The sequence below is a fragment of the Mytilus californianus genome, unplaced genomic scaffold (genome assembly GCF_021869535.1).
Source record: "Mytilus californianus isolate M0D057914Y unplaced genomic scaffold, xbMytCali1.0.p SCAF_5, whole genome shotgun sequence".
NCBI lineage: Eukaryota > Metazoa > Mollusca > Bivalvia > Mytilida > Mytilidae > Mytilus > Mytilus californianus.
The window spans coordinates 110,550,501-110,576,222 of record NW_026262701.1 but is presented as its reverse complement, the minus strand read 5'-3'; the positions used below and the strand labels follow the sequence as shown (position 1 = coordinate 110,576,222).

At 33.4% G+C, this 25,722-nt stretch overlaps 1 protein-coding gene across 2 annotated transcripts in view; it reads right to left on the bottom strand.

The window, feature by feature from the left end:
• The window catches only part of LOC127700604 (cysteine desulfurase, mitochondrial-like), a 43,015-nt gene that overhangs the window by 2,569 nt on the left and 14,724 nt on the right, over positions 1 to 25,722 (bottom strand). Inside the window, exons 6-13 of one of the 2 annotated variants that reach the window (XR_007981655.1) lie at positions 25,275 to 25,368; positions 24,713 to 24,847; positions 22,171 to 22,328; positions 18,743 to 18,848; positions 16,954 to 17,035; positions 15,988 to 16,071; positions 15,480 to 15,569; positions 14,314 to 14,741 (exon numbers count right to left, since the gene is read on the bottom strand). Coding sequence is in view for 1 of the 2 variants with exons in the window: in XM_052204154.1 (XP_052060114.1) it covers positions 14,678 to 14,741; positions 15,480 to 15,569; positions 15,988 to 16,071; positions 16,954 to 17,035; positions 18,743 to 18,848; positions 22,171 to 22,328; positions 24,713 to 24,847; positions 25,275 to 25,368 (813 nt within the window). In the remaining variant the exon portion in view is untranslated. Of the gene's footprint in view, positions 1 to 13,779; positions 14,742 to 15,479; positions 15,570 to 15,987; positions 16,072 to 16,953; positions 17,036 to 18,742; positions 18,849 to 22,170; positions 22,329 to 24,712; positions 24,848 to 25,274; positions 25,369 to 25,722 lie in introns of those variants that run through there. The other variant, XM_052204154.1, reaches the window with a different exon arrangement.

Genomic DNA, 25,722 nt, shown 5'->3' with positions numbered 1-25,722 from the left:
TGCGTTGAATGGCCTCTTATGTCCTATTAAGTGATAATAGATTCAGCTTCTTCACTATCGAAAAACTTAATAAAAATCTTTACGGTCATACCCTGGAGCATGTAACATCAACTAAATACCTCGCAAACGATCTAGATTGGAGAAAACACATAAACAACATCTCAGATAAAGCCAACAGAAGCCATGGTTTATAACACTGAAACATCCACATCAGCTCAAATCCATCTAAGAGCATGCTTATAAGACATAAGTAAGACCAACAATATTGGAATACGCCATGCACAGTATGCGACCCTTATCAGCAAAATATGCATAGATCGACAAAAAAAAAACAAATACAAGCTGCACGATATGTAACTAGCAGACATAGAATAGAAATAGACCAAGTGTCATGCAGCAACATAACAAGAACTAAGATTGAAAAGCTTACACACGAGGCATAAAGAAGCACAAATTATCATGTGTTGTACAAAATAACAAATAACCTGGTGGCTATAGACAAGAACAAATACCTACACAAATCAACAAAAAACTCCAACGGAACAGGACACCATACATACCTATAACCAGCTTCAGAATTTAAGGATAACGGAATTCTTATGTGAACTCAGAGTTAAAATTATCATTCGTAAAACGAATCCTCTGTCTTGACCTTTTCTTTTTCTTCTTTTTTTAAATTTTCTCTGTACAAAAAGTTGAAACTTTCAATCATAACAATGTTTATTAGGTTTCTATGTATTTACACCTCCCTGGTTTCAAATATTCAAGTTTTAAAGTTCTTGGTGAAGGTAAATCCATAATTGTGCTTCGGACGCACGGAATTAATTTTCATTTACAATCAGTCCATACACCAAATATAGTTGAACTATTGCTTATAGTATCTAAGAAACAGACATGAACACAAAAACTAAACATTGACCAATGAACCATGAAAATAAGGTCATGGTTGAACTTCGATTAACCCTACCAGACGGGTATGTTCACCTTACAATAATTCCATTTATCAAATTTAGTTGACCTATTGCTTATAGTATCTGAGATACGGACTTAACAACGAAACTTAAACCTTGGTCACTAATCCATGAAATGAGACCATGGTCAAGTGAAACCTGTCTAGCGGAAATGAAGAAATTGCAAAGATCCCATACTCAAAATTAAGTTATACAATTACTCATAATAAGTGACAAGTTATTTAAGCACTCGTCGAACCATAAAAATTAGGTCAAGGACAATAAACAGACATAGTGGCACCTCGCGGTATACAAAATTCTGAAATTTAACACTTCTAGTATATATAAATAGTTGGCGCCCCTCTGTCTCGTGCGACTTTTCGTCGAAGGCGATACCAAATTTAACTAAATATCTGTTCTTTATCAATTTCCTGTAAAAGACAAAACTGAAATAATTATTTGTTCCTTATCAACTTCCTGTAATGGACAAACACATATCTCTTATCGTTGTCAAATGTAAATGTTTCATTCGAATTTTGTCCGGTTAGATATAGTGCATAGTTATCTTTGAAAAGTCTCCACTTAAGATAACGTAGAGAAAACAGGATTTTATGTTTCTTGTACCGTTTTTGTTTGTCGTTGCATACAGAAGTGAGTGTTTAATATCTAAAGTAGACGAAATAAACTTGTAATCATGTAAGACAAACCGCAGTAGCTTTATATAGTACGATGTAAAGAAATTTTTAGGGCCTTCGAAATTTGTGGACTGAAAAATAGGACAAGGCAATTTACGATAAGCAACATCAAAATTAACATTTCAGGAAAATACTAATACAAACTGGAACACTGTCATACAGTTATGGATTCGTACCCGTGAACCACTTGTGAAAGGAATGGATCTTCTGATTTGTAGACATACATTAATCAAAAGCATATGCATATGCGTATGCATTGCGACCTGTACCAATAATTCGCACAACGGACAAGGATGTTTTTTTTTTCAACAGCCAGAATCTGTTTCTCCTTCTGATTTTTTCCGAGTTTGTAAAAGTGCCTGACCAAAAATCACCTAGACATGTATGTATCCTCTTTTCGACACTGAACAGATCATACGGATGTTATCGTTGAAATATAAATTGAGATAAACGAACGTACTTTCAGCTATGACAGACATATCAAAGGAGATTTACCAGTTGTTGTGTGGTGAAGTAGTTGGATCAGAAAAAGTTGTTCAATACAGAAGGCTATTCTTTGAAACATACGAATTCGCACAAAATAATTTTCTCTCACTAAGTAAATATTTTATTACAAGTGGAAGTAAAGCCGAGGGACTTGATCTGCCCGGGAGCGACCTCGATATCATGCTTGTTTCAAAAAAACATATTGTACATGAACAAATACAACAACCGGAAGATTTGTCGGCTGGAAATAATGTTCTTTCTCTGATAATTGATTTTGACAATGCCCAACCTGGATTTGTTCTTCTTAAAATATACGACAAGCCACACCATAAATTCGACGACAGCTTGATATTAAGAAGCGAGGAAGGACTATTCTTTGCAAGTAAACTTTATTTACAAAATCTAGCTTCTAAATATCCGTTTTCTGATGTATCCATAAACGGACCATGTCTAAGTAATACAGCCGAAGCCTTGGATGTAGCCCATTCATTGAAATGCCAGATATGGCCGACAGTAGCAAAAAAATGGATACATCGACATCGGTCCTCTGGGTGGCCATCTGCTTATACAATATTCAAGATTGTCAAAGAACCTGTTCTTTTGGTTCCAATCGGAAGTAAATCTCATTCGACAGAATGCCATCCACTTGAATGGAGAATTTCATTTTCTGTTGCAGAAAAGAAACTTATCCACACCTGGACTCATACTCATATGTTGTGTTATGCTCTTTTAAAAATATTAATCAAAGATGTTTTTAAGAAAAATCCCACTATTTCAGATTTATTGTGTTCGTATTTTCTTAAAACTGTTATATTCTGGTTATCAGAAGAACTTGATGCATCATGGTGGACACCTGTACATTTGTTGGACTGTTTTGTTGCCTGTTTAGGTAGATTGACATACTTGTTTTTTCACAAATATATTCCAAACTATTTTATTCCACAACACAATATGATTGAGCGACAATTACCACAGCAAACTTATGACGAATTACTAGCTTTGATGACCTTTCTGTATGGTATAGGATGGGGAAGTTTATTTCTCTGTGATTCTTTAAAAAATTTAACCAGATGGAAATTAAATGCTGCTCTACAACCAAGTCACTGTAGATATCCAGAGTTCGACAAAGCGGTCATTCCATTATTTGCAGTTTTCAATTTCAGTTTTTATGATGTTGAATATAGTTCAGTTGCTGAAGCTTCAAAGAAATGTATTTGTCTTCTAACGAGAATAAACTTACCGACAAAAGTTAGAATACTATTTACTATTTTTCTGTCAAGAATTTCTCAGTTTTCTCTGGATAGCGTTTCTAAAATCGATGATGAAAATAAACAAATATATTGTCACCACAAGAAAAATAGATCGACGTCTCTATTTTTATCACAGCTTGCTGGAGTAAGGGGGTGGGTCTCTTTGGCAATGAATTTTTATCTTTGTGGGAATTATAAGAACGCAATAACAGTTCTTGATTATGCCAAATCTATTTCATTTCGGAATGCCTCCATTATATCGTTATTCTCAAATACAGGAAACACGATAAAAGATACTTTAAATGTAAACCGCCTAGAAAATTATATCAGCAAAGTGAGAAGGTTGATATGTCACAATATATTTCAAATGCATGACTTTAACGTCAATAATATCCAAACATACGACTATCTCTTACAGTTGAATCCTCAGCAAAACTTTATACAATTACCAACTGAAATATTGATCCACTATCTTCGATTCGCTTGTTGTCATCATCTGCAAGACATCTTTCGACGACAAAAATGTCTGCATGATCTAACATTAATGGTCGAGGCATCAATATCAGATGGGTGTTTATCTTCTTGCTGCTCTTCGTACTTATCCCATGCATACCAGATAGCACACGACATAGACTTCGAGCAGCGTGTATGCGAAGTCTTTCGTACGGAAAAACTACTACAATCTTTTTCGAGATAGCAAGAACAATTTGTTATATACAGATAAATGATCACAAGTTGCATATCTCGCATAAGAAGGACAAAATGAATGTAGTTTAAAATGCTTTACCACATGTATGTTGTAATAAATATATGCTAATTAGATTGCTTGACAGTGTATATGCTTCAAATTTTGTTTTTAACACATTTTCATGGTTTAAATCTACTACCTGTTATGTTCTAATGAATGTTTATTTTTCATAACTGTAAACGGAACAAATTTTACTGCACCAAACGAGCATTTCGACAGAAAACGTCTCTTCAGTGATGATCGAGGCAAAAATTTGGAAAATCCAAAACCAAATTCAAACGTTGATGAGTTACTATAACCGAAAGGGGCAAAACGAATAGTAAACCGGATAATGAATCAGAGATATATGCATGAAGAAAAAACATTCCTATATTAAAAAAAAAAAAGGATTTCTGATGTTTTGTAGCAGCACATTTTAGTAAACTATTATCCATATGTGTATGTCAGTACTGATTTATTTGGCTGGTTTAATTATAAGTGCTCTATTCAAGACTTTGCGGTCATAGATAATACGGTATAATCAAGAACAAAAGTGCCAAATGAACAAAGTCTCAGCAATGGTGTAAGAGATACAATATTTTTCTGAAATACAAAAGGATCTCCTGAAATATTCCAGGATATCCGGAAATAGAGTTATGGAGGTATTGAAATACTTCAGGACCTCCTTAAATAAAATAATTTTGACTAAATCCACGCATCATGAACTGATGTGGTATGCAATTAACCTTCAGTTTTGTGTGTACAATGTAATGGTGTATTATATATTGTTCTTGGAATTTATAAGTTCTGGCGACATAATAAATACAAAGTAGCATAATAAAACCTAAAATAATTGTATAATCTATACATACATTACTATTTTCCCAATACATGTATACAAAAAAGTTGTTTTTACATGCAATCCATAATGATAGTCATTGATATATAGAATTAGCTTTTTTTTTTAAATACGAAAAGATTTATAGCAGAGAGGCTAGGCAGGTAAAATAGTCACACTTAGTTAGTAGTGTGATGTGAGAAGCAGATGAAGATTCGAAGGTCAAATGTAAATTTTAAACAAATTACAGTAAGTTAAAGTTGTCAACAGAAATCAGGAGAGTAGCTATTTCAAACTCAATTAAACCAGGGAAAATAAACTCAATTCATCGGCAGAAATTGGAAGTATTGATTTTGAAAATATGAATTCAAGGTAAAGAAAAGGAAAACATCGCAACAGTGGTTTAATACCTCTGCAAAAAATAAAAGACCTGTTCACTTTGTTTTTTGTTGGGTAATCAAATGATTTTCACAATGTAGAAATCATTAAGAAAAAGGAAGAACTAATATTTCAACTCTCTCAGGCAAAGTTGACCTTAAATGGTTACGGCCATTCTTGTTAGGTTTCTATTTTTTAACACATTATTTATTGAAATGAGTCAATGGAAACTAGGTAAGGTAGTAGTTTTTCAATTGCTTAATAAAATGTCAAATTTAAAGGCGCATTAGTTACGAAGTTGACAAAAAAATTGAAAATACGATTTTTTTTATTTCAAACATTTATAAAAGCGGAATTAAGAATTATTATTATTTCGCTACTAACGTCAATATATGTGTTCCTTGTTCAGTTTAGTCAAAATAAGCTCAAAAACATCGCTGGTGTATTATTGGATTGCAAGTCAAATTCATTTGAATTCGTATTTACACGAACTTCAATTTAACCCTTAAATGAAGATAGTCTATGCATGTGCTAATCATGATTTGATATCTAATAGAAAAGAATGTAAATGATTGAAAAGTGAAAACTGGTCAAGGCAAATTCAGTGGTCACGTTTGTTGCTGTATATCATATTTGTTTTTCGTTCATTATTTTGTACATAAAACAGACCGCTCGTTTTCTTGTTTGAATTGTTTTATATTCGTCAGTTCGGGGCCTTTTATAGCTGACTACGCAGTATGGGTTTTCATATGGGCCCATTGTTGAAGGCCGTACAGTGATCTATAGTTGTTAACTTATATGTCATTTGGTCTCTGGTGGAGAGTAGTATCATTGGCAATTATACCACATCTTCTTATTTTTAAAGTAATAAAATAAGCAAAACCAAATTATTTGATTGTGATTGAATAAGAATTGTTCATACCTGATACTCATTTTGATAGATTTGTTGAATATTCACTGTTTAATAAAAGTTTATTCCATGGGTGTTGTAGAATTTAAATAAAATGTAAAGCTATACCCACGTTATTAAGCATACATTACACATGGACAATCCATTTAAAAGCACATTTTTATGCCCCCGCCGTAGCGGAGGGGGCATTAGTTTTACCCTTGTCCGTCCGTACGTTCCAAAGTTGGTTTCCGCTCTCTAACTTTAGTTTGCCTCCACCAAATGTTATGAAACTTATACAAAATGCTTATTACCAAAAGAACACAGATCAAGTTTGAATTTTGATGGCGTCACTTTAACCGTTCTAGAGTTATGCCCCTTTACAAATGGAAAAATTGCTGAATTTTTCGTTTCCGTTCTCTTACTTAAGTTAGCCTCAACCAAATGTTATGGAACATATACACAATGCTTATTACCACAAAACACATATCGAGTTTGAATTTTGGTGGTGTCACTTTTACTGTCCTAGAGTTATGCCCCTTTACAAAGGGAACAAGAGGCTGTCAGAGTGACAGCAAACCGGATTTTCCTGCAGAGGTCGAACCCTGAACAGCTGAGCAAGTATGGACACTTCATTTAAGCTTAAAACAGCTCTGAATTTGGATTGAGATTGAATATTTGACACAGCATAGGTTTGTGACACAAAATGAATGTGGTTTAAGAACTGAAATACTTGAAATTGGACATTTAAATACCTATTATGGTCCAATATCAAAAATCTAAGTACATATTAGAATCAGCATATCAAAGAACCCCAAGAATTCAATTTTTGATGAAATCAGAAATTTTTTAATTTAAGACCCTTTGGACCTCAATGTGGACCAATTTGATAAAGGAGCCCACAATCCAAAAGCTCTCAATACATGGTTAGATTCAGCATTTCAAAGAACCCCATAAATAATTTTTTTTGTAGAATCAAACAAAGTTTAATTTTGGACCCTGATTTGGACCACCTTGAAAACTGGGCCCAAAAATCTAATATTTAAATACAGGTTTAGATTCAGCATTTGAAAGAACCCTATATATATTTAATTTATGTTGAAATGAAACACAGGTTAATTTTATCCATAATATTTTCTGTGCAAAGGGAAATAACTCAAACTGGATAAATAGTTCTCTAAAATAAGATATGATGCAATTTTTCCAATTATAATCAATAATATAATAACAACAACCAGTGATGACTAAGTTCTCTAAAATTAAATATGATTTGACACTCAAACATTGCTAGAATCAGCATATCAAAGGACCAAAGTATTCAATTTTTGATGAAATTAATCAAAAGTGTAATTTAGGACCCTTTGGACCTCAATGTGGTATTATCTTATTAATAATGAAAAGAAATACAGGTTTATAATAACTTTAGATTAAGCATTTCAAAGAACCCTATATATATTCAATTTATGTTGAAATCAAACACAGTTTAATTTTGGACCCCAATTTGGACCAACTTGAAAACTGGGACAAAATCAGAAATCTAAATATATGTTTATTAATGGACAATATAAGCTTAGTTTTTAAAGGAGTTTACTTCATCAAAAAAAAATATATACATAGCATTCAGAAAATAAGTTTTTACAGAATAACAAACAAACTTGCCACAAAATTCTACAAACAATTTACCAAAGAAAAGAAGAAAAAATCCAAAATTTTATTTATCATTAATACAACGTCATTTCAAAATCTATAAAACTTATCAGTAACAGGGGGGAGGGGGTGATCCCCAGGGGACTCTCCCTTTATTTCATATAATTTGTTTTTTTGTCCTGTATAAGAATATATATGGTTTAGGGGTAGGGATCTTGACCGTTTACAAGTTCTAAAATAGGAGGGGGTGGGGGTGGCCCCAGGGGACACGCCTTATATTTCATTTGATTTGTTTTATGGTCCCATACAAGAATATATATGGTTTCTTCATGGGGATCTTGACGGTTTACAAGTTTTCAATAAAATGCTCCGCTGGGCGCAGCTTAATACGACCGCAGAGGTAGAACTCTGAACAGTTGGGGCAAGTATGGACACAACATTCAAGCTTACAGCACTGAATTTGGATTGTGATTAAATATTTGACACAGCATAGGTTTCTGACACAGAATGAATGTGGTCTAAGAACTTAAAAATGTTCAATTTACCTATTCAAACCATATCATTATTATTTGCTTTTATATATAAATCAGAAATAACCAATTTAAAATGGAAAATTTTAAAGAAAAAAAAAGGAAAAAAAGGAAAACAAATCCCTCCCCCAAATTTTTTGAACCCCCTTATGATTCATCACCCCAAAACTCAATTCCAGCCTTCCCTTTGTGGTATGGTACCTTGCAGTACAATTTCAGAGAGATCCATACACTTGAACACAAGTTATTGTTTGGAAACTAGAAAAATTCTTGTTTTTAGGCCCCTTTTTGGGCCCCAAATTCTAAACGTTTAAAGCAATTACCCCCAAACTCAAACCCAGTTTTCCCTTTGTGATATGGAACCTTGTAGTACAATTTTATAAAGATCCATACACTTACACACAAGTTATTGTCCTGAAACTAGAAAAATGCTTGTTTTTTGCCCCTTTTTGGCCCCTTATTCCTAAAATCTTGAGGCAATTACCCCCAAAATCAATCCCAGCCTTCCATTTGTGGTATGGTACCTTGCAGTACAATTTCAGAGAGATCCATACACTTGAACACAAGTTATTGTCTGGAAACTAGAAAAATGTTTATTTTTGGCCCCTTTTTGGCCCCAAATTCCTAAACGTTTAAAGCAATTACCCCCAAACTCAATTCAAGCTTTTCCTTTGTGATATGGAACCTTGTAGTACAATTTCAGAAAGATCCATACACTTACACACAAGTTATTGTCATGAAACTAGAAAAAATGCTTGTTTTTTGCCCCTTTTTTGGCCCCTAATTCCTAAAATTTTGAGGCAATAACCCCCAAAATCAATCCCAGCATTCCCTTTGTGATATGGAACCTTGTGGTACAATGTCAGAGAGATCCATACACTAACACACAAGTTATGTCTGGAAGTTACAAAAATGCTTATTTTTGGCCCCTTATTCCTTAACTGTTGGTACCATAACCCCCAAAATCAATCCCAACCTTCCTTTTGTGGTATTGAACCTTATGATAAAATTTCATAGAGATCCATTCACTTAAACTAAAGTTAGAGTGTGAAAACCAATGTGTCTTCGGACGACGACGACGACGACGACGACGATGCCAACTTCATACCAATATACGACCCCAAAATTTTTTTGCGGTCGTATAAAAAGAAGGGGGGTGGGGGTTACCCCAGGGGATTTCCCCTTAATTACATTTGATTTGTTTTATAGTCCCATTCAAGAATATATATGGTTTAGGGGTGGGGATCTAGATCTTTTACAAGTTATCAAAAAGAAGGGGGATGGGGGTGACCCCCATGGACTTCCCCTATATTTCATTTGATTTGTTTTATTGCATATAAGAATATATATGGTTTAGGGGTGGGGATCTCGACCGTTTACAAGTTCTCAAACAGGAGGGGGTGGGGTGATCCCAGGGGGACTCGCCTGTTATTTTTTATTTGATTTGTTTTATTGTCCCATACAAGAATATATATAGTTTCAGGGAGTGGATCTTGACCGTTTACAAGTTTTCAAAAAGAAAGGGGGTGGGGGTGACCCCTATATGTCATTTGATTTGTGTTATTGTCAATTACAAGAATATATATGGTTTAGGGGTGGGGATCTCGACCGTTTACAAGTTCATAAACAGGAGGGGGTGGGGGTGACCCCAGGGGACTCGCCTTTTATTTCATAAGATTTGTTTTATTGTCCCATACAACAATATATATGGTTTCGTGGTGGGGATCTTGACCGTTTACAAGTTTTCAAAAAGTAGGGGGGTGGGGGTGAACCCGGGGACTCCCCAAATATTTCATTTGATTTGTTTTATTGTCCCATACAAGAATATATATGGTTTAGGGGTGGGGATCTCAACCGTTTACAAGATAAAAGCACATTCTCAAATTGAAAGGGGGTGGGGGTAAGAATATATATGGTTTAGGGAGACTTAATTATCTACAAAATGTCTAATAATGAAAGTAAGTTTCAAATTTCATTTATACAGTCCTACTAGTAAATTTCAAACTTTATATATACAGTCCTACAGATCTTATCAGGAAACAGAAAATTTTCAAATAAATCTGTCACTCCAATGATATTATATGCTAAGATATAACCCAGATCTAATTAATAATTAATAATGTAATTAACTTCAAAATGTCTAATAATATAGCTTATAATCATTACCACTAAGGAAATAGATAATTTTCAAATAAATCTGTCACTCCAATTTTTATTGTGAGATAAGACATTATGCTTAGTCATAAAAAGGGGCCTCGGTGGCCGAGTGGTCTAAGTAGTTACTACTGTAATCACTAGCCAGCCAACACTGAGGTTGTGAGCTCGAACCCCGCTCGTGCGGGTGCACTCCACTCCAATCTTAATTGACTAAGATTGTCAGTTTTCCTATCGAAGGTCGTGGTTTTCTCCGGGCACTCCGGCTTCCTCCACCAATGAAAACTGGCCGCCAGGAAATAGCCCAAAAGTGGTGCTTAAAAGTGGCGTTAAAATACCAAAAATCAAAATCAAATTAGTCATAAAAAAGATAACAAGAGTAAAATATTTAAAAATTCCACTTTTGGATATTAAAAATGGCGATAACTCACAAAGGAGATATACTAATATCTTGAAAATTGAACTAGACCTTCATTAAGTCCCAGGAAACAACATATTTAAATTTGAAAAAAAATTGTTAAAGCGTTTTCATGTTATTGTGCTGACACTGTTTGGCAGCCGCCCGCCGTACATCACCATTTTAATAACCGATATTTCCTTCGAAAATCCGGTTAAAAATTGCTGAATTTTTCGTTTTCGTTCAATTACTTAAGTTTGCCTCAACCAAATGTTATGAAACTTATACACAATACTTATTACCACAAAACTCAGATCAAGTACAAATTTGGGTAGAGTCACTTTTACCGTTCTTCAGTTTTGTCCCTTTATAACTTTATATGATATGCAAGCAGGGGCATCATGTGTCCCATGGACACATTCCCCATTTATTTCACTTTCATTTAACTGTATTAAAAAGTGAAAAATGTATGTTCAATTGTTTTCATTAAGATTTGACCAAAAGAAGCTAACGTACATAGTTTTATTTGTATTTCGTATGAAGACCTACTGCTTTGCCACAACCCATACAGCTAGAAGTTCTTAGGCTGAAAGCTGGTGATTTTTTTTCAGGGATTGCAGTTGTATTTTCTATAAGTATATTATATTTTTGTTTTCATTTCCCCAAATTTCAGACAAATAAAGTGAAACAGGTATAAACTACCAACTAAATGTATAGAGAGCATACAGTGCTTTTAGTGCTTGTTCTTCTGTGTTTTTTTCTTGTAGAAAAGAAGTTTCCCTTATAATTAGAAAGTAAACCTAGGTAGCAGTAAACACTTTGAACTTCCTTATCGCATAATGGAAAGGTGTCTTTGACTTACGATTTTAGTTTTGGATTTTTTATCTACAGTGTGGCAGTGAGCTTTTTGCCTTTATGGGGTGCGGAATTTCTATTTACCCGAAATTTCTCTCATGGGTGTGCAAATCAGTGCTTTGATTTTGCGCCACAAACCAAATTTTATTTGTGCCATGATATACCATTTCATGCAAATGCAATGCGCCCGTGGAATTATCCTTGCACCAATTTGTTCCGGTGCCAAAGTGTCTATAATTCAAAATTCAAATAGTTATGAGTAGAAAAGAAGTCAGTGGTAAAGTGGGAATTTAAAAACAGACTCATTTACTTGCCTTTCAGCAAAAACCATTTCATGATGTAGATTTTACTGGATGATTGAATGACACTTTGTTCCTCCCACTTACAAGGCAATATTGAGTTCATGCTTCAACATGCAAGCTGTGTGACAGAAATCTTGTTCATTCTTACATATTCAAAGATATGTGTGGTAACAATATTACGTTTTATTTTATTTAAGAAGTTGTTAATAGATGTTAAATCATATTATGATGAGACTTCATGAAACCTGTTAGGTGTGCTGTATCTATTTTTTTGTTTTATTGAATAGCTGTGGTTACATGACCCAAGCTAGCTTCCTGTAGTAGCGAGCACATTCTGATCCTTTTTTCCAAATTATATGCGGTCTTTTATTTTCTTGTTCAAGTAAGTGGTCATTCTGTTGATAGTGGACTGTTCAGGTTTTTTTTGTTGTGTTTTACTGTTACGTCATATGTTCTAAATAGGCAAAAAGGGGGTAGCGGTTTGAGCACATAAAACTGGTTTTACCCCACAACAAGTTTTGTCTGTACCAAGTGATGCCATCTGGACCATGTGTTATTTATATGTGTATTTTTTTGGAGGAGTCTGGTGTTGGTAGTTTATGTGGTATGTTGTGCCGTCCAATGTTTTTGGTAAGTCCTGTTACCCATTATATGTATGAATGAAGTGACTAAGCACCATGTGGAACTTTAATCTTGATTCTAATATGACGTTCTTCTTTGGCTTTGAAAATAAAGCCATGTTCTAATTTCAATAAAACATGGGCTGCACATGATTCACGTCACAATTAAAAGTGCAACGTCAGTTGAATTTTGAACAACGCCGGAGATCAAAATGGACATATGTGTTGGTATTGCTCGCTAGGAAATAAAATAAAATCATTCAAAAAGTAAGTTTACATGTATATGTTCATTTTTTATCGTTAAACTGATGATTTTCTATAACGTTTATTGTTCATTAAATTAAAATGGCTGCCTTTCGAGCGTGTATTATAGATCCTCTTCGAAGTACAAACGTTCAAATTTTTCCTATTAGAATCGAGATAATTCTATCATGCCATGCTCTATGCTCATTTTAACATGGGTAGGCATTATATTTGTTAACATTTAACACCTCGCTTACGGTCGGTATTAAGATATTGACAAATATAATGCCTACCCATGTTAAATGAGCATAGAGCATGGCATGAAAGAATTATTTCTTAAATAGAATTTCTTATCTTAAAGATCACATTCTATTTGCATACTTCCATGGGTTTCTTACTAAAAGATAGGTTAACACACTACTCTTAACTGCTAATATAAGAATTGTGTTATGATCTTTGCAGATAACAGACTATTTGTAGACTCAATAAGCCTAATTAGCATACAATGCTCTCTCTCTTGCATTTGTGCAATCTTAAATAATGCTAAAACTTTTTGAACAATGATAGAATGTTTTCAAATCAAGCCAAAAAATGCATTAACATTTTTCCTTCTCAATTTTTAAGTTCGTCAGATACAAATTGTAAAAAGACTTGATCCCTATATTTACAGTTTGTGTTAGCTGGCAATGACAAGAATGTTTTCAACTAATAAATAGTATAACCAGAAAAACTCCCATTTGTTTTTTAACATCATTTAAACAAAGATCAGTTACAGACTATAAGTGTAAAGGCTAGTTGATATACAAGATAATACAAGATAATATCACATATGTTTAATAACACAAGGAAACAACAATACCAAGACAGATGATAAACGTATTTCAATACAATCACAATAAATTTACTCGTAAGCACAGATATCATTATGCAGTAAATCTACTTTTATCCAACTGTAAAACTTCAATGAACTACATGTTAAAAATATTTACATTTAAGTCTAATGCGGATATACATCATAACGGCTATTCCAAAATCCTTGTAATAACAAACTCTGGTTCTGGTTGATCTTGGGGGGAATTGGAGGATTCTGTGTTGATCTTTAACAAAACATTGAGTTTTTTTTGTGTGAGGTAGAAGAACATCATTAACAACCAATTAGTATATTACACATGATACGTCAGGGTCAACTAAGAGTCCCCTCCAACCCTCAGTGCTGTAATTTTAAGAAAAGCCAAAATGAAAAATACATTTATATTCTCAAGCAGATTAAAAATTTAAAAAAATTAATTATTCTTGTACAACACCTTGGTATAATAATAATAATGACATATCATACCCTATCAATACAAGACCTTACTCTTTCACTTTTAGAAGTTGTCAATAATACTGATAAAGGAAAGTGAAAAAACCAATATCTGAAATCAAAATGATAGTGATTATAACATCAAAACCAATGTATCAACTTAGAACTTTGCTATATTTACTCATATTTATTCTGTATATAATATATAAATAAAACTGCAATAACGGAATTAGTAAACTATATGACACCAGCATAATAAGATTTGTTCATATATAGTTGTAACCAAATATTTACATGGTAAGCATATTATCTGTATAAACATTGTGGAATTCTGTCTTGATCCATTGAAGCATGTTGCCATGATTATGAAAGTCACATGTTGTGTTCACATGTCTATCATGTGATTTCTCTTCTCAGTGTTGTGACCATTTGATTTGTTTGATGTCTATACCTTCCTGTACCATTTCCCATAAAGGACTGAAATAAAAGAAAGCAATCAATAACTGTAAAATATGCAGAATAGTTACTTATATGTACTGTAGTTTCATAAAATAAAAGAATTATTATATATATATTAATGCAAAAGGATGGAAAGTAAAACAGCACACATCAAGACTCCTAAAAAAAAAAATATTGAAAAAAAAAGACAAACAACAAGAAGTAACACATGGTAGAAATCCAGGCTAATGACACACTGCTTAAAGAATTTGGTAAACAGGACATAGAAAAGCAAAGGAAAAAAGGCTTCACATAGTTAAGAATCAAAAAACACATGACACAGAACAGCCTGTTCACATGAAACCTGATGACAAATTTTAGGAGGCTCTAATTTAAAATTCCTGAGAAAAAGCGATGGAAATCTCATGGGAGGGACTAACATATTGTTGAACATACAGACAGGGGTTAAACCTTACTTCTTCATTGTTGCAAACAAGCACATTTTTGAATTAAAAGAAAAGTTGTGGTTCAAATTATTATTCTAAGACATAATTATGTAAACAAATGTCAGCAAAAGACTATCGTCTAAAATAGTGTAAATTCAAAAATCATTACCTTCATTTAGTAAGAATATTGATCAACTGACAAAAAAAATGAGACATTTTTATGAGATTTTCAATAATGCTGCTTAAATAACACTGTGTATTTAAAATGTGATGTGTATCCTTTGCATTTTCTTTATAGAATTATAATAGAAATTTCTACTTAATAGCATACCTCATTTCTCTGAGTCTTGTTACATGTTTGACTGTCAGTTCAGCTGTATAATCTATTTCTTCTTCTGTTGTAAATCTTCCAATACCAAATCTAAACACAAAGACTCATTTTAAAATGTGTCTCTTGCAAAACAATTAGCTATTTCAGAAAATATAATTTATTTATGAAAAGGTTTTGTTTAAATAATCCAAAACAAAAAAATTGATTTCAAAACGTGATTACTCATTTCTCTCTACAATTACATAGATGTTCTGAACCAATTTTGTCAGAAATATTGTACTGACGTTCTTTCATATAAAATTCATTTCATTCAAAACAGGCAAAAAAGCTGGCCACCAGAGGCAATTCCCTATTAGATTGGTTAATTCTAAAATTTCTTTCACATGTAGAGGTCTTTCCAACTGTGCAGGTATGATTGGGAGTCACTCTAAAAAGCATCCTCAATTGCTGTTCATCATTCATTAAAGTTCATAAAGAGTTTTGATTTCTAAAATAAATATTGTCTTACCTGATTGACGAGTGAGCTAGGTCATCATCAGCCCCAACAGCACGTAACACATAGGAAGGTTCTAATGAAGCTGATGTACAGGCACTACAAGGCAAAACAGACAAACATAGTGATACTGACTTACATGTATTTGAATGCAGGATATTTACATGTATCAAATGACATACATGCATTTAAATAAAGATTTACATTTTGTGTGTTATCTCTCTTTGGCATCTGTACAAAATCAAAACAATGTAGCTTTCAGTAAGACCATTCTTACCAAAAATTATCATGTATTCCACACAATATATGGCAACCTTCTCATTTTTTCTTATTTGTTGAAACGGTTTTCCGTCAATTCCATTTATCAATTAGTTTAAAATTCTAGGTTATTAAAATATTTGATTCATTGAATAGTTCTCAATGTAGGCCTTCAAGTATGGAAGTATCTATTTATCCTTGGTTTTCAAATTTTTGATAAATTCATTCCTGATGAACCTAATTTCAGGAAAGCATCTAGGACTCATCAAATTTTAAAGTGCTATTTTCATTCCCTGAAACTCTGTAAAGCAGTGTACTTAACCCTCCTCATCATTACTCAAAACTATCTTTAAATGAAACAAGATAATGATTCCATCAGACATTTATATTGTACACTTCAAAACAGGAAATAAGATTTGTTCTTTTAAATGATTTAAACAAATGGGTAGGTTTGTCTCTGTTCCCAGAATGCTTATCCAGATAAATATAGTGATGACTGCCAATCTTTTTTGGCAGTTGTTCATGCTTTGAACCGTATTTGTTTTAAATAGGAGCTTAAAAAGTTTTAATTTTTCAATTGGTTTATAATTTGTATATCAATAAATTTACAGTGTCTCAGGTATCATAGTACAATAATCATGGCTGACTGTTTTGTTATCCTATTTACCATAGGCTTCTATAACCAATATGTCAACTTGATCATGATTTTCATGAATATTTTACCTTCCTGAAGATAGAGCAATATCTTTAAGTGCCATTAACAAACTTTCTCCTTCCACATAAGCAAAGGACAGATTTATGCAGCCTGAAATTATAATACTCATATTAAATGAAATACAATTCAGATGTACAACATTAGAGTTTTTTTGTGGAGGTGGGAAACACATGTATGCAAATGACAATAAACTGCTTCGCTGAGTGCAGCTGGATACGACCGCAGAGGTCCAACCCTGAACAGTTGGGGCAAAAATGGACACAATATTCAAGCTTGATACAGGTCTGAATTTGGATTGTAATTAAATAGTTGACACATTATAGGTTTCTGACACAGAATAAATGTAGTCAAAGAACTTGAAGTTGGTTATATGATTTGAATTTATATTCAATTGAAGATTTCTTGCTGTTGTGCAATACACTGTGCTGTTGCGCAATACTTAGTAAATCTGTTTTCAGACTATATACAAAGAATTAGCAAAATAAATTGCCCCAATTTTTCTTTGGAAAATTGACAATTTCTTAAATCTTGAGGAAAAAAAAAATTGACCCCCCCATCAAAAAAATTTTGTTTTACCCCCCCCCCCCCCCCCCCCCCCCCCCAAAAAAAAATTATATTTGAAGAAATTTTCTTTTTAATTTCTTAAATCTTGAGGAAAAAAAATTGCCCCTTTTTGTAAAATTGTAAAATGTGGTACAATTTAAGAGACATCCTTACACTTAAACACAAGTTATTGTCTGAAAACTAGAAAAATTCTTGTTTTTGACCCTTTTTGGCCCCTACTTCCTGAACGGTTTGGGCAATTGCCCCCAAAATAAATCCCAACCTTCTACTTGTGGTATTGAACTTGTATTGATACAATTTTCAGAGCATTCAAAATACTTATACACAAGTTATTGTCCTGAAACTAGAAAAATGCTTGTTTAAGGGCCCATTTTGGTCCCTAATTCCTAAACGGATGGGACCATCACCCTCAAAAACAACCCAACCTTCCTTTTGTGGTATTGAACCTTTTGGTTAAATTTCATAGAGATCCATACACTTAAACTAAAGTTATTGTCTGGAAACCAAATGTCTTCGGACGCCAACGATGTCGTGATAGCAATATACGACAGCAAAAACTTTTTTGCGTATAAAAAACGGCTATGACTTTCAAAAATGATTGTCACAACAACAGTTTTTATATTCAATCAAATGAAATTTAATTTCTGAATGAAAAAATAACAGAACTTCAGATTGAGTTCACTTTAACTTAAATATTTCACCTGAACAAGTAAAATCAGTCATGAGCTAATGTATAAAATTTGGATTATTGTTTGTTCATGGAAAGGCATAACTCTACTCAGCTGTTTACCCTATTTATACGCCATCAGTAGTTTGCATACTATCTATCAGTAATTGAGGGTATGTGTTGGTAGTGTCAATGGTGAGCATGGCAAAGTGACACAAAACTCCTTGGGGGGTATTGGAGCATGTGTTTCATACAGCAGTAAACCATAGTTTTTTGCCTGCTAACCATAATGCATATTTTATCAACAAATTTTGTATAAAATACAGACAATCCATACAGGCAATAATAATAAGTGAAAATTTCACATAACAAAAAGCTTCAAAGGTCAAGGACAATGGAAATATCACAGACTGAAACTTCCTATTGTTAGTCATCTATATACAAGGTATGAAGCAGAAAGGTCTTCTTCCTTCTGAAATATAAAGTTTGTTAGCTGCCGGGTTAGCATCCCTATGTTTAACATTCTGCCAATTTTATTGCAGACAAGACAAAAACAATATACTAACCTGGATAAGTCATATCTGGGTCACCATTTCTGATGACCTGTGGAATAGCATCTTGTACCTTGTGTAATAGTCTGTTTGATAATTCTACTGTTCTCTTATGATCATACTGGAAAATAAATTGTAAACATTTCATTTCACATTACAATAGATGCAATAAAATGCTCCGCTGGGGCTCAGCTTGATACGACCACAGAGGTCGAACCCTGAACAGTTGGGGCAAGTATGGACACAACATTCAAGCTTGATACAGCACTGAATTTGGATTGTAATTAAATATTTGACACAGCATAGGTTTCTGACACAGAATGAAAGTGGTCTAAGAACTTAAAAATTTTCAATTTACCTATCAAACTATATCATTATTATTTGCTTTTATATATAAATCAGAAACAACCAATTTAAAATTGAAAATTCTAAAGAAACAAAATGAAAAAAAAATCCCCCCCAATTTTTTTGAACCCCCTTATGATTCATCACCCCCAAACTCAATCCCAGCCTTCCCTTAGTGGTATGGTACCTTGCAGTACAATTTCAGAGAGATCCATTCACTTGAACAAAAGTTATTGTCTGGAAACTAGAAAAATGCTTGTTTTTTGGCCCCTTTTTGGCCCCAAATTCCTAAACGTTAAGGGCAATTACCCCCAAACTCAAACCCAGCTTTCCCTTTGTGATATGGAACCTTGCAGTACAATTTCATAAAGATCCATACACTAACACACAAGTAATTGTCCTGAAACTAGAAAAATGCTTGTTTTTTGCCCTTTTATGGCCCCTTATTCCTAAAATTTTGAGGGAATTACCCCCCAAATCAATCCCAGCCTTCCCTTTGTGCAATGGTACCTTGCAGTACAATTTCAGAGAGATCAATACACCTGAACACAAGTTATTGTCTGGAAACTAGAAAAATGCTTATTTTTAGCCCCTTTTTGGCCCCTTCTTCCTAAGCTTTTTGGTCAATAACCCCTAAACTCAATTCCAGCTTTTCCTTTGTGATATGGAACCTTGTAGTACAATTTCATAAAGATCCATACACTTACACACAAGTTATTGTCATGAAACTAGAAAAATGCTTGTTTTTTGCCCCTTTTTGGCCCCTAATTCCTAAAATTTGGAGTCAATTACCCCCAAAATCAATCCCAGCATTCCCTTTGTGATATGGAACCTTGTGATACAATGTCAGAGAGATCCATACACTTACACACAAGTTATTGTCATGAAACTAGAAAAATGCTTGTTTTTTGCCCCTTTTTGGCCCCTAATTCCTAAAATTTGGAGGCAATTACCCCCAAAATCAATCCCAGCATTCCCTTTGTGATATGGAACTTTGTGGTACAATGTCAGAGAGATCCATACACTAACACACAAGTTATGTCTGGAAGTTACAAAAATGCTTATTTTTGGCCCCTAATTCCTTAACTGTTGGTACCATTACCCCCAAAATCAATCCCCACCTTCCTTTTGTGGTATTGAACCTTAGGGTAAAATTTCATTGAAATCCATTCACTTAAACTAAAGTTATAGTGCGAAAACTAATGTGTCTTTGGACGACGACGACGACGCCAACGTCATACCAATATACGACCACAAAAATTTTTTTGCTGTCGTATAAAAATGACTTCATGGAAGTACCACATTTAAGCATTTCTGTTACACTGTATCTATGAATATGATAATTAACAAGCACATGGACCTGCATCACATTTGTCCTGCATCATGCATTTGTAGTCTCAAGAAAGTTGTCTAAGGCTTTTTGTCAACAATAATTCCATAATTTTGCACTAATATTACCTTATTTATCTTTCAAAATGGTAAGTAATGTAAAAGCTTATAAGCTAGGAAACACTTTCATTAAAAAAAACAAAACAAAAAAAAAACAGGTAAAAATATCTGTTTTAATGTGTTATTTTTTTGGGGTGAGTGGGAAGTATTCAAATAGAAGATGTTGGTGTTTTTACCTATATAAGACAAAAATCAAACCAAAGTACCTTGAAAAGCACCGGTATGCCACAGAGGTATCTTTTTCTTTGCATATCAAAATTGACAAATTACAAGGAACAAGCATTCTGTGAGTTTTGCATGGCAATACATAGTCCCCTACCGGTTACAAATTCATTGTAATGGAACGAAATTCTAACTTGATCTATAACTTGTCATGGTGTAAACTACATAAAATATCAAGTCAAAATCTTCAAGCATGACGAAAAAAACTGTTGAAAACTGATTATTTAAGTGAATTTTCTATGTCCAAAGACCATAACTCTGCACAAAATTATCAGACTGGAACAAAATTCCAACTTGATCTGTAACTTGTCATGATAAAACTAAATACTAATTATCAAATCAATATCTTCAAGAATGACAAACAAACCTACCACTTAATTCTTCAAACAATTTACCAAAGAAAAGGAAAAAAATCCAAAATGTCATTTTGTCTTTCAAAATATGAGTTATTTCCCTTTGAACAGAAATCTACTAATTAATAAGTATTTCATCAAAAATTTAATTCTAGGGAAAGGGCTTTAACTGAACAAAGAGAAAAGCTAAAATCGTGAAAATTGAACTTGTCCTGTAACTTGTCATGATAAATCAATAAACCAAATATCAAATCAATATCTTCAAGCACGAAGAAAAAAGTCAGGAAAACTGATTTGCCGGACTGACAGATGGACAGACAGACAGACGCGACGGAGTGCAAACCTACAGTCCCCTTAGACTTCGTCGGTAGGGGACTAAAAATCAATGTAAGATATCTTCTTTATCATATGCCCTTAAAGCATATAATCTTATTGGGATTTTTTCTTTCATATATACATATATTTCATTCATTTTAGAAAGCATATATATCAATCTGAATATAAGTTCTTACGACCTATAACATAGGAATTCAGAATATAGAGGTCAAAGATTGTTGATGTTGAATAAGTACAACACATACAAACAATTGAAAGTGCGAGCTACTGCTCACTGATGATACCCCTGCCGCAACTGGATAATTTTAATAGTGTAAAAATATGTAAACAGGAAGTTGTTGAGTGATGAATCTGAAAACGCATCACACAGTAAAGATGACTTATATAAACCCTGAAACCAAATTTCAGAAATCCTTATGATGTAGTTCCTGAGAAAGATGCGACGAAAAATATTTATGGGACGGATGGATGGACGGACAGACAGAGGTAAAACAGTATACCCCCACTTTTTTAAAGCAGGGGTATAATAATTAGCATAAAAGTTGAAATTGGTGTTACAGATATTTAAATCATTAATTGCAGTCAATTTTCATAAAAAGAACACCTTATATATCAGCTTTCACTATGACAGACATTGTGTATGTATGTGGTCATTGTAATTTGTACTGCAAACAGACTTTAACGACTAGTTTCAGTTATGTACATTTGAAAATTCTGTTGTATCAGTAATGAATATACCTCCATCTCTTCCATTGCCACAGCACAGGCTGACCCCATTCCTACACAGAGAGGGGTGGGGACAGTACCACTCCTCATACCCCTCTCCTGTCCTCCACCACTCTGTAGTGCCTCAACTCTAACTCTTGGACGTCTTCTAATATATAAAGCTCCAACTCCTGAGACAGAAAGAAAGTACAAACTCAATAATCATCATTATAAATGATAATATCTCTTGTACAAATATAATCAAAGAAAATTATCTCCGTAAGCTGTAATTAAGAAATATTTTTGCTGTTGCCAAAAGTTTAAAAATTTCTGTGATTTTTATTTATCTATTTTTTTCTTCTTCTTTCTCAAAAATATTGATCCTTCCTTTTTGAAAGATATTATGAAAGTTATATGGATATATTATAATCTAGAAGTGTATATATTTCAGAATTAAGATAACTAATAAGTACTAACCAAATCAAATTATTATATACTACTAATGTTTAACAAGGCCGGGATAAGGTACCAGTATTTTTTGTATCCTATTAACAAATTTCAGAATTATCAATAAAGTATGATATTATGATACAAAACAAGAATGTTTCCATAGTACACGGATGCCCCACTCGTACTATCATTATCTATGTTCATTGGACTGTGAAATTGGGGTCAAAACTCTAATTTGGCATTAAAATCAGAAAGATCATATCATAGGGAACATGTGTACTAAGTTTCAAGTTGATTGGACTTCAACTTCATCACAAGAGTGCACACGCTGAAATGTCTCGCCTTCTTTACTAATCATTGATATTATGTTGATAGTCCTAAATATAAAGCTTTATTAAAATTGTCACATAAACTTAACATTAACCAAGAAAACTAAACATTGACCAATGAACCATGAAAATGAGGTCAAGGTCAGATGAACCGTGCCAGGCAGACATGTACAGTTAACAATTCTTCCATAAAACAAATATAGTTGACCTATTGCTTATAGTTTAAGAAAAACAGACCAAAACACAAAAACTTAACACTGAGCAATGAACCGTGAAAATGAGGTCAAGGTCATATAAAACCTGCGTGACTGACATATAGATCATAAAATATTTCCATACATCAAATATAGTTGACCTATGGCATATAGTATTAGAAAAAAAGATCAAAACTCAAAAACTTAACTTTAACCACTGAACCATGAAAATGAGGTCAAGGTCAGATGACACCTGCCAGCTAGACATGTACACCTTACAATCATTCCATACACCAAATATAGTAGACCTATTGCATACAGTATAAGAAAAACAGACCAAAACACAAGAACTAAACTATAACCACTGAACCATGAAAATGAGGTCAAGGTCAGATGACACCTGCCAGTTGGACATGTACACCTTACAGTCCTTCCATACACCGAATATACTAGACCTATTGCTTATAGTATCTGAGATATGGACTTGACCACCAAAACTTAACCTTGTTCACTGATCCATGAAATGAGGTCGAGGTCAAGTGAAAACTGTCTGACGGGCATGAGGACCTTGCAAGGTAAGCACATACCAAATATAGTTATCCTACTACTTATAATAAGAGAGAATTTAACATTACAAAAAATGTTAACTTTTTTTTCAAGTAGTCACTGAACCATGAAAATGAGGTCAAGGACATTGGACATGTGACTGACGGAAACTTCGTAACATGAGGCATCCATTTAAAAAGTATGAAGCATCCAGGTCTTCCACCTTCTAAAATATAAAGCTTTTAAGAAGTTAGCTAACGCCGCCGGATCACTATCCCTATGTCGAGCTTTCTGCGACAAAAGTCGCAGGCTCGACAAAAAACTACCTTGACCAAAAACTTTAACCTTAAGCAAGACAGACGGATGGACAAACAAACGGATGCACAGACCAGAAAACATAATGCCCCTACTACTATTGTAGGTGGGGCATAAAAAAAAATTTCTCTTCTCACATTAAGTACATGCTATGATACTAAATTTATGAAATAGGGTATTCACATCAAGATTAACAACACCAAATATTTAACAGTGCTATAAGCACTTGGATATCTCATACCCCATTTAATCCCAATAGGGTTGAAAATGTTGACTTTTAAATCTAAAACCAGTTAGTAATTAAAAGGATTGTTCCAATGAAAGACAACATCTATTATCTATCAAGTTTTTTTGTTGTTGAGATTTGTGATTTTTAAAACAAAACTCACTAAGTAGGGGCTTTTTATTCAAACAAATTATTACATGAAAACTGTAGTCATTTTTCAAAAACAAAAACAGGTGGCAAATAATACGATCCCCTGGCATCAGACTAGTGCTGTTAAACACTACTATTACAATGTATAAAGTTTTTTCCATATGTTGGTCTACTTTGATTGCATAGAGTACCAGAATTGTCAATCCTAATAGAAATGACACAATGAAAAGGGCAAGGCTTAATATTTTATATGTAAATATTTGAAAAGGAACCAGGTTAACTCTGGTTTACAATTGGGGTATGTCAAATTACAAGACTGCAATTCTGATACCTGGGCAATATGGGTATTTCAATGTTATACATACCTTTTGGGCCATATATTTTGTGACCACTGATTGACATGAGGTCAATATTCATGTCATTAACATTCATAGGAATTTTCCCTATGGCCTGAGCAGCATCTGTATGGAAGAATATTTTCTTGGATCTGCAGAGTTTACCTAAAATATTAGAAAAAAATCTGCATGTGAAAATTATAACAATAATTAAACAGTCTTTTTACAGTTTTTGTTAGATGTATTATTGGTTAATTGTTCTTTTTTTATTCACAATGAAAGCTAGAACCACCTGCAAAGACTTCAATAGCCCAATGCCTGTAGGTAACAAAGAAACTAATTTTACTTTAGTGAACATAAACAGGAGACATTTAATTGCACCTGGGTTTTTGGTACATAAAATGTACCCGAGGTGAATAAGGTATCATTCTTTCATCAATATACAGGATAACATTAGCTTTCTGTTTTAAGACAGAAACCTGTCCTGTTGATTTATGGTTGAGAACTCTTGTAATTGTATAGGTATTACAATCCTGCCTCATAAATGCTGGTTAAGGGTTACAGTATTCAAACTATTTAATAAAATAATAACCTATTTCATTGACTGGTTGTCTGACCCCAATTTCATTGTTAACAGTCATTATAGAGACTAATACTGTTTCATCTGTCATTGATTCTTCTAATAACTGAAAACAAAAATTCATTATAAACATGTTAGGTTCTATTGACATTGATTGCTATTTGTTTAATGCACACTGGAAAATAGTCCAAGTTTATCAGGAGTGAGAACAAATTTAAACAATGAAAAATTTGTATTTTATGCAAAAATGGGTCAACTTGGATAAATAGTAGGAACAGAGGGAAAAGAGGGTATGTTAGATAGGGACTGACAGTTTGCCCTACCACTGGCCACCTACAGTGGTTACAAGGGTTCTTTCAACATGCAGAGAGCATGGCACTCTCCCAACAAAGGACATCTTTTAACATCCCTCATTCCTATTGCATGGCTTTTTATTTACAAGATTTAACATGACATTTTA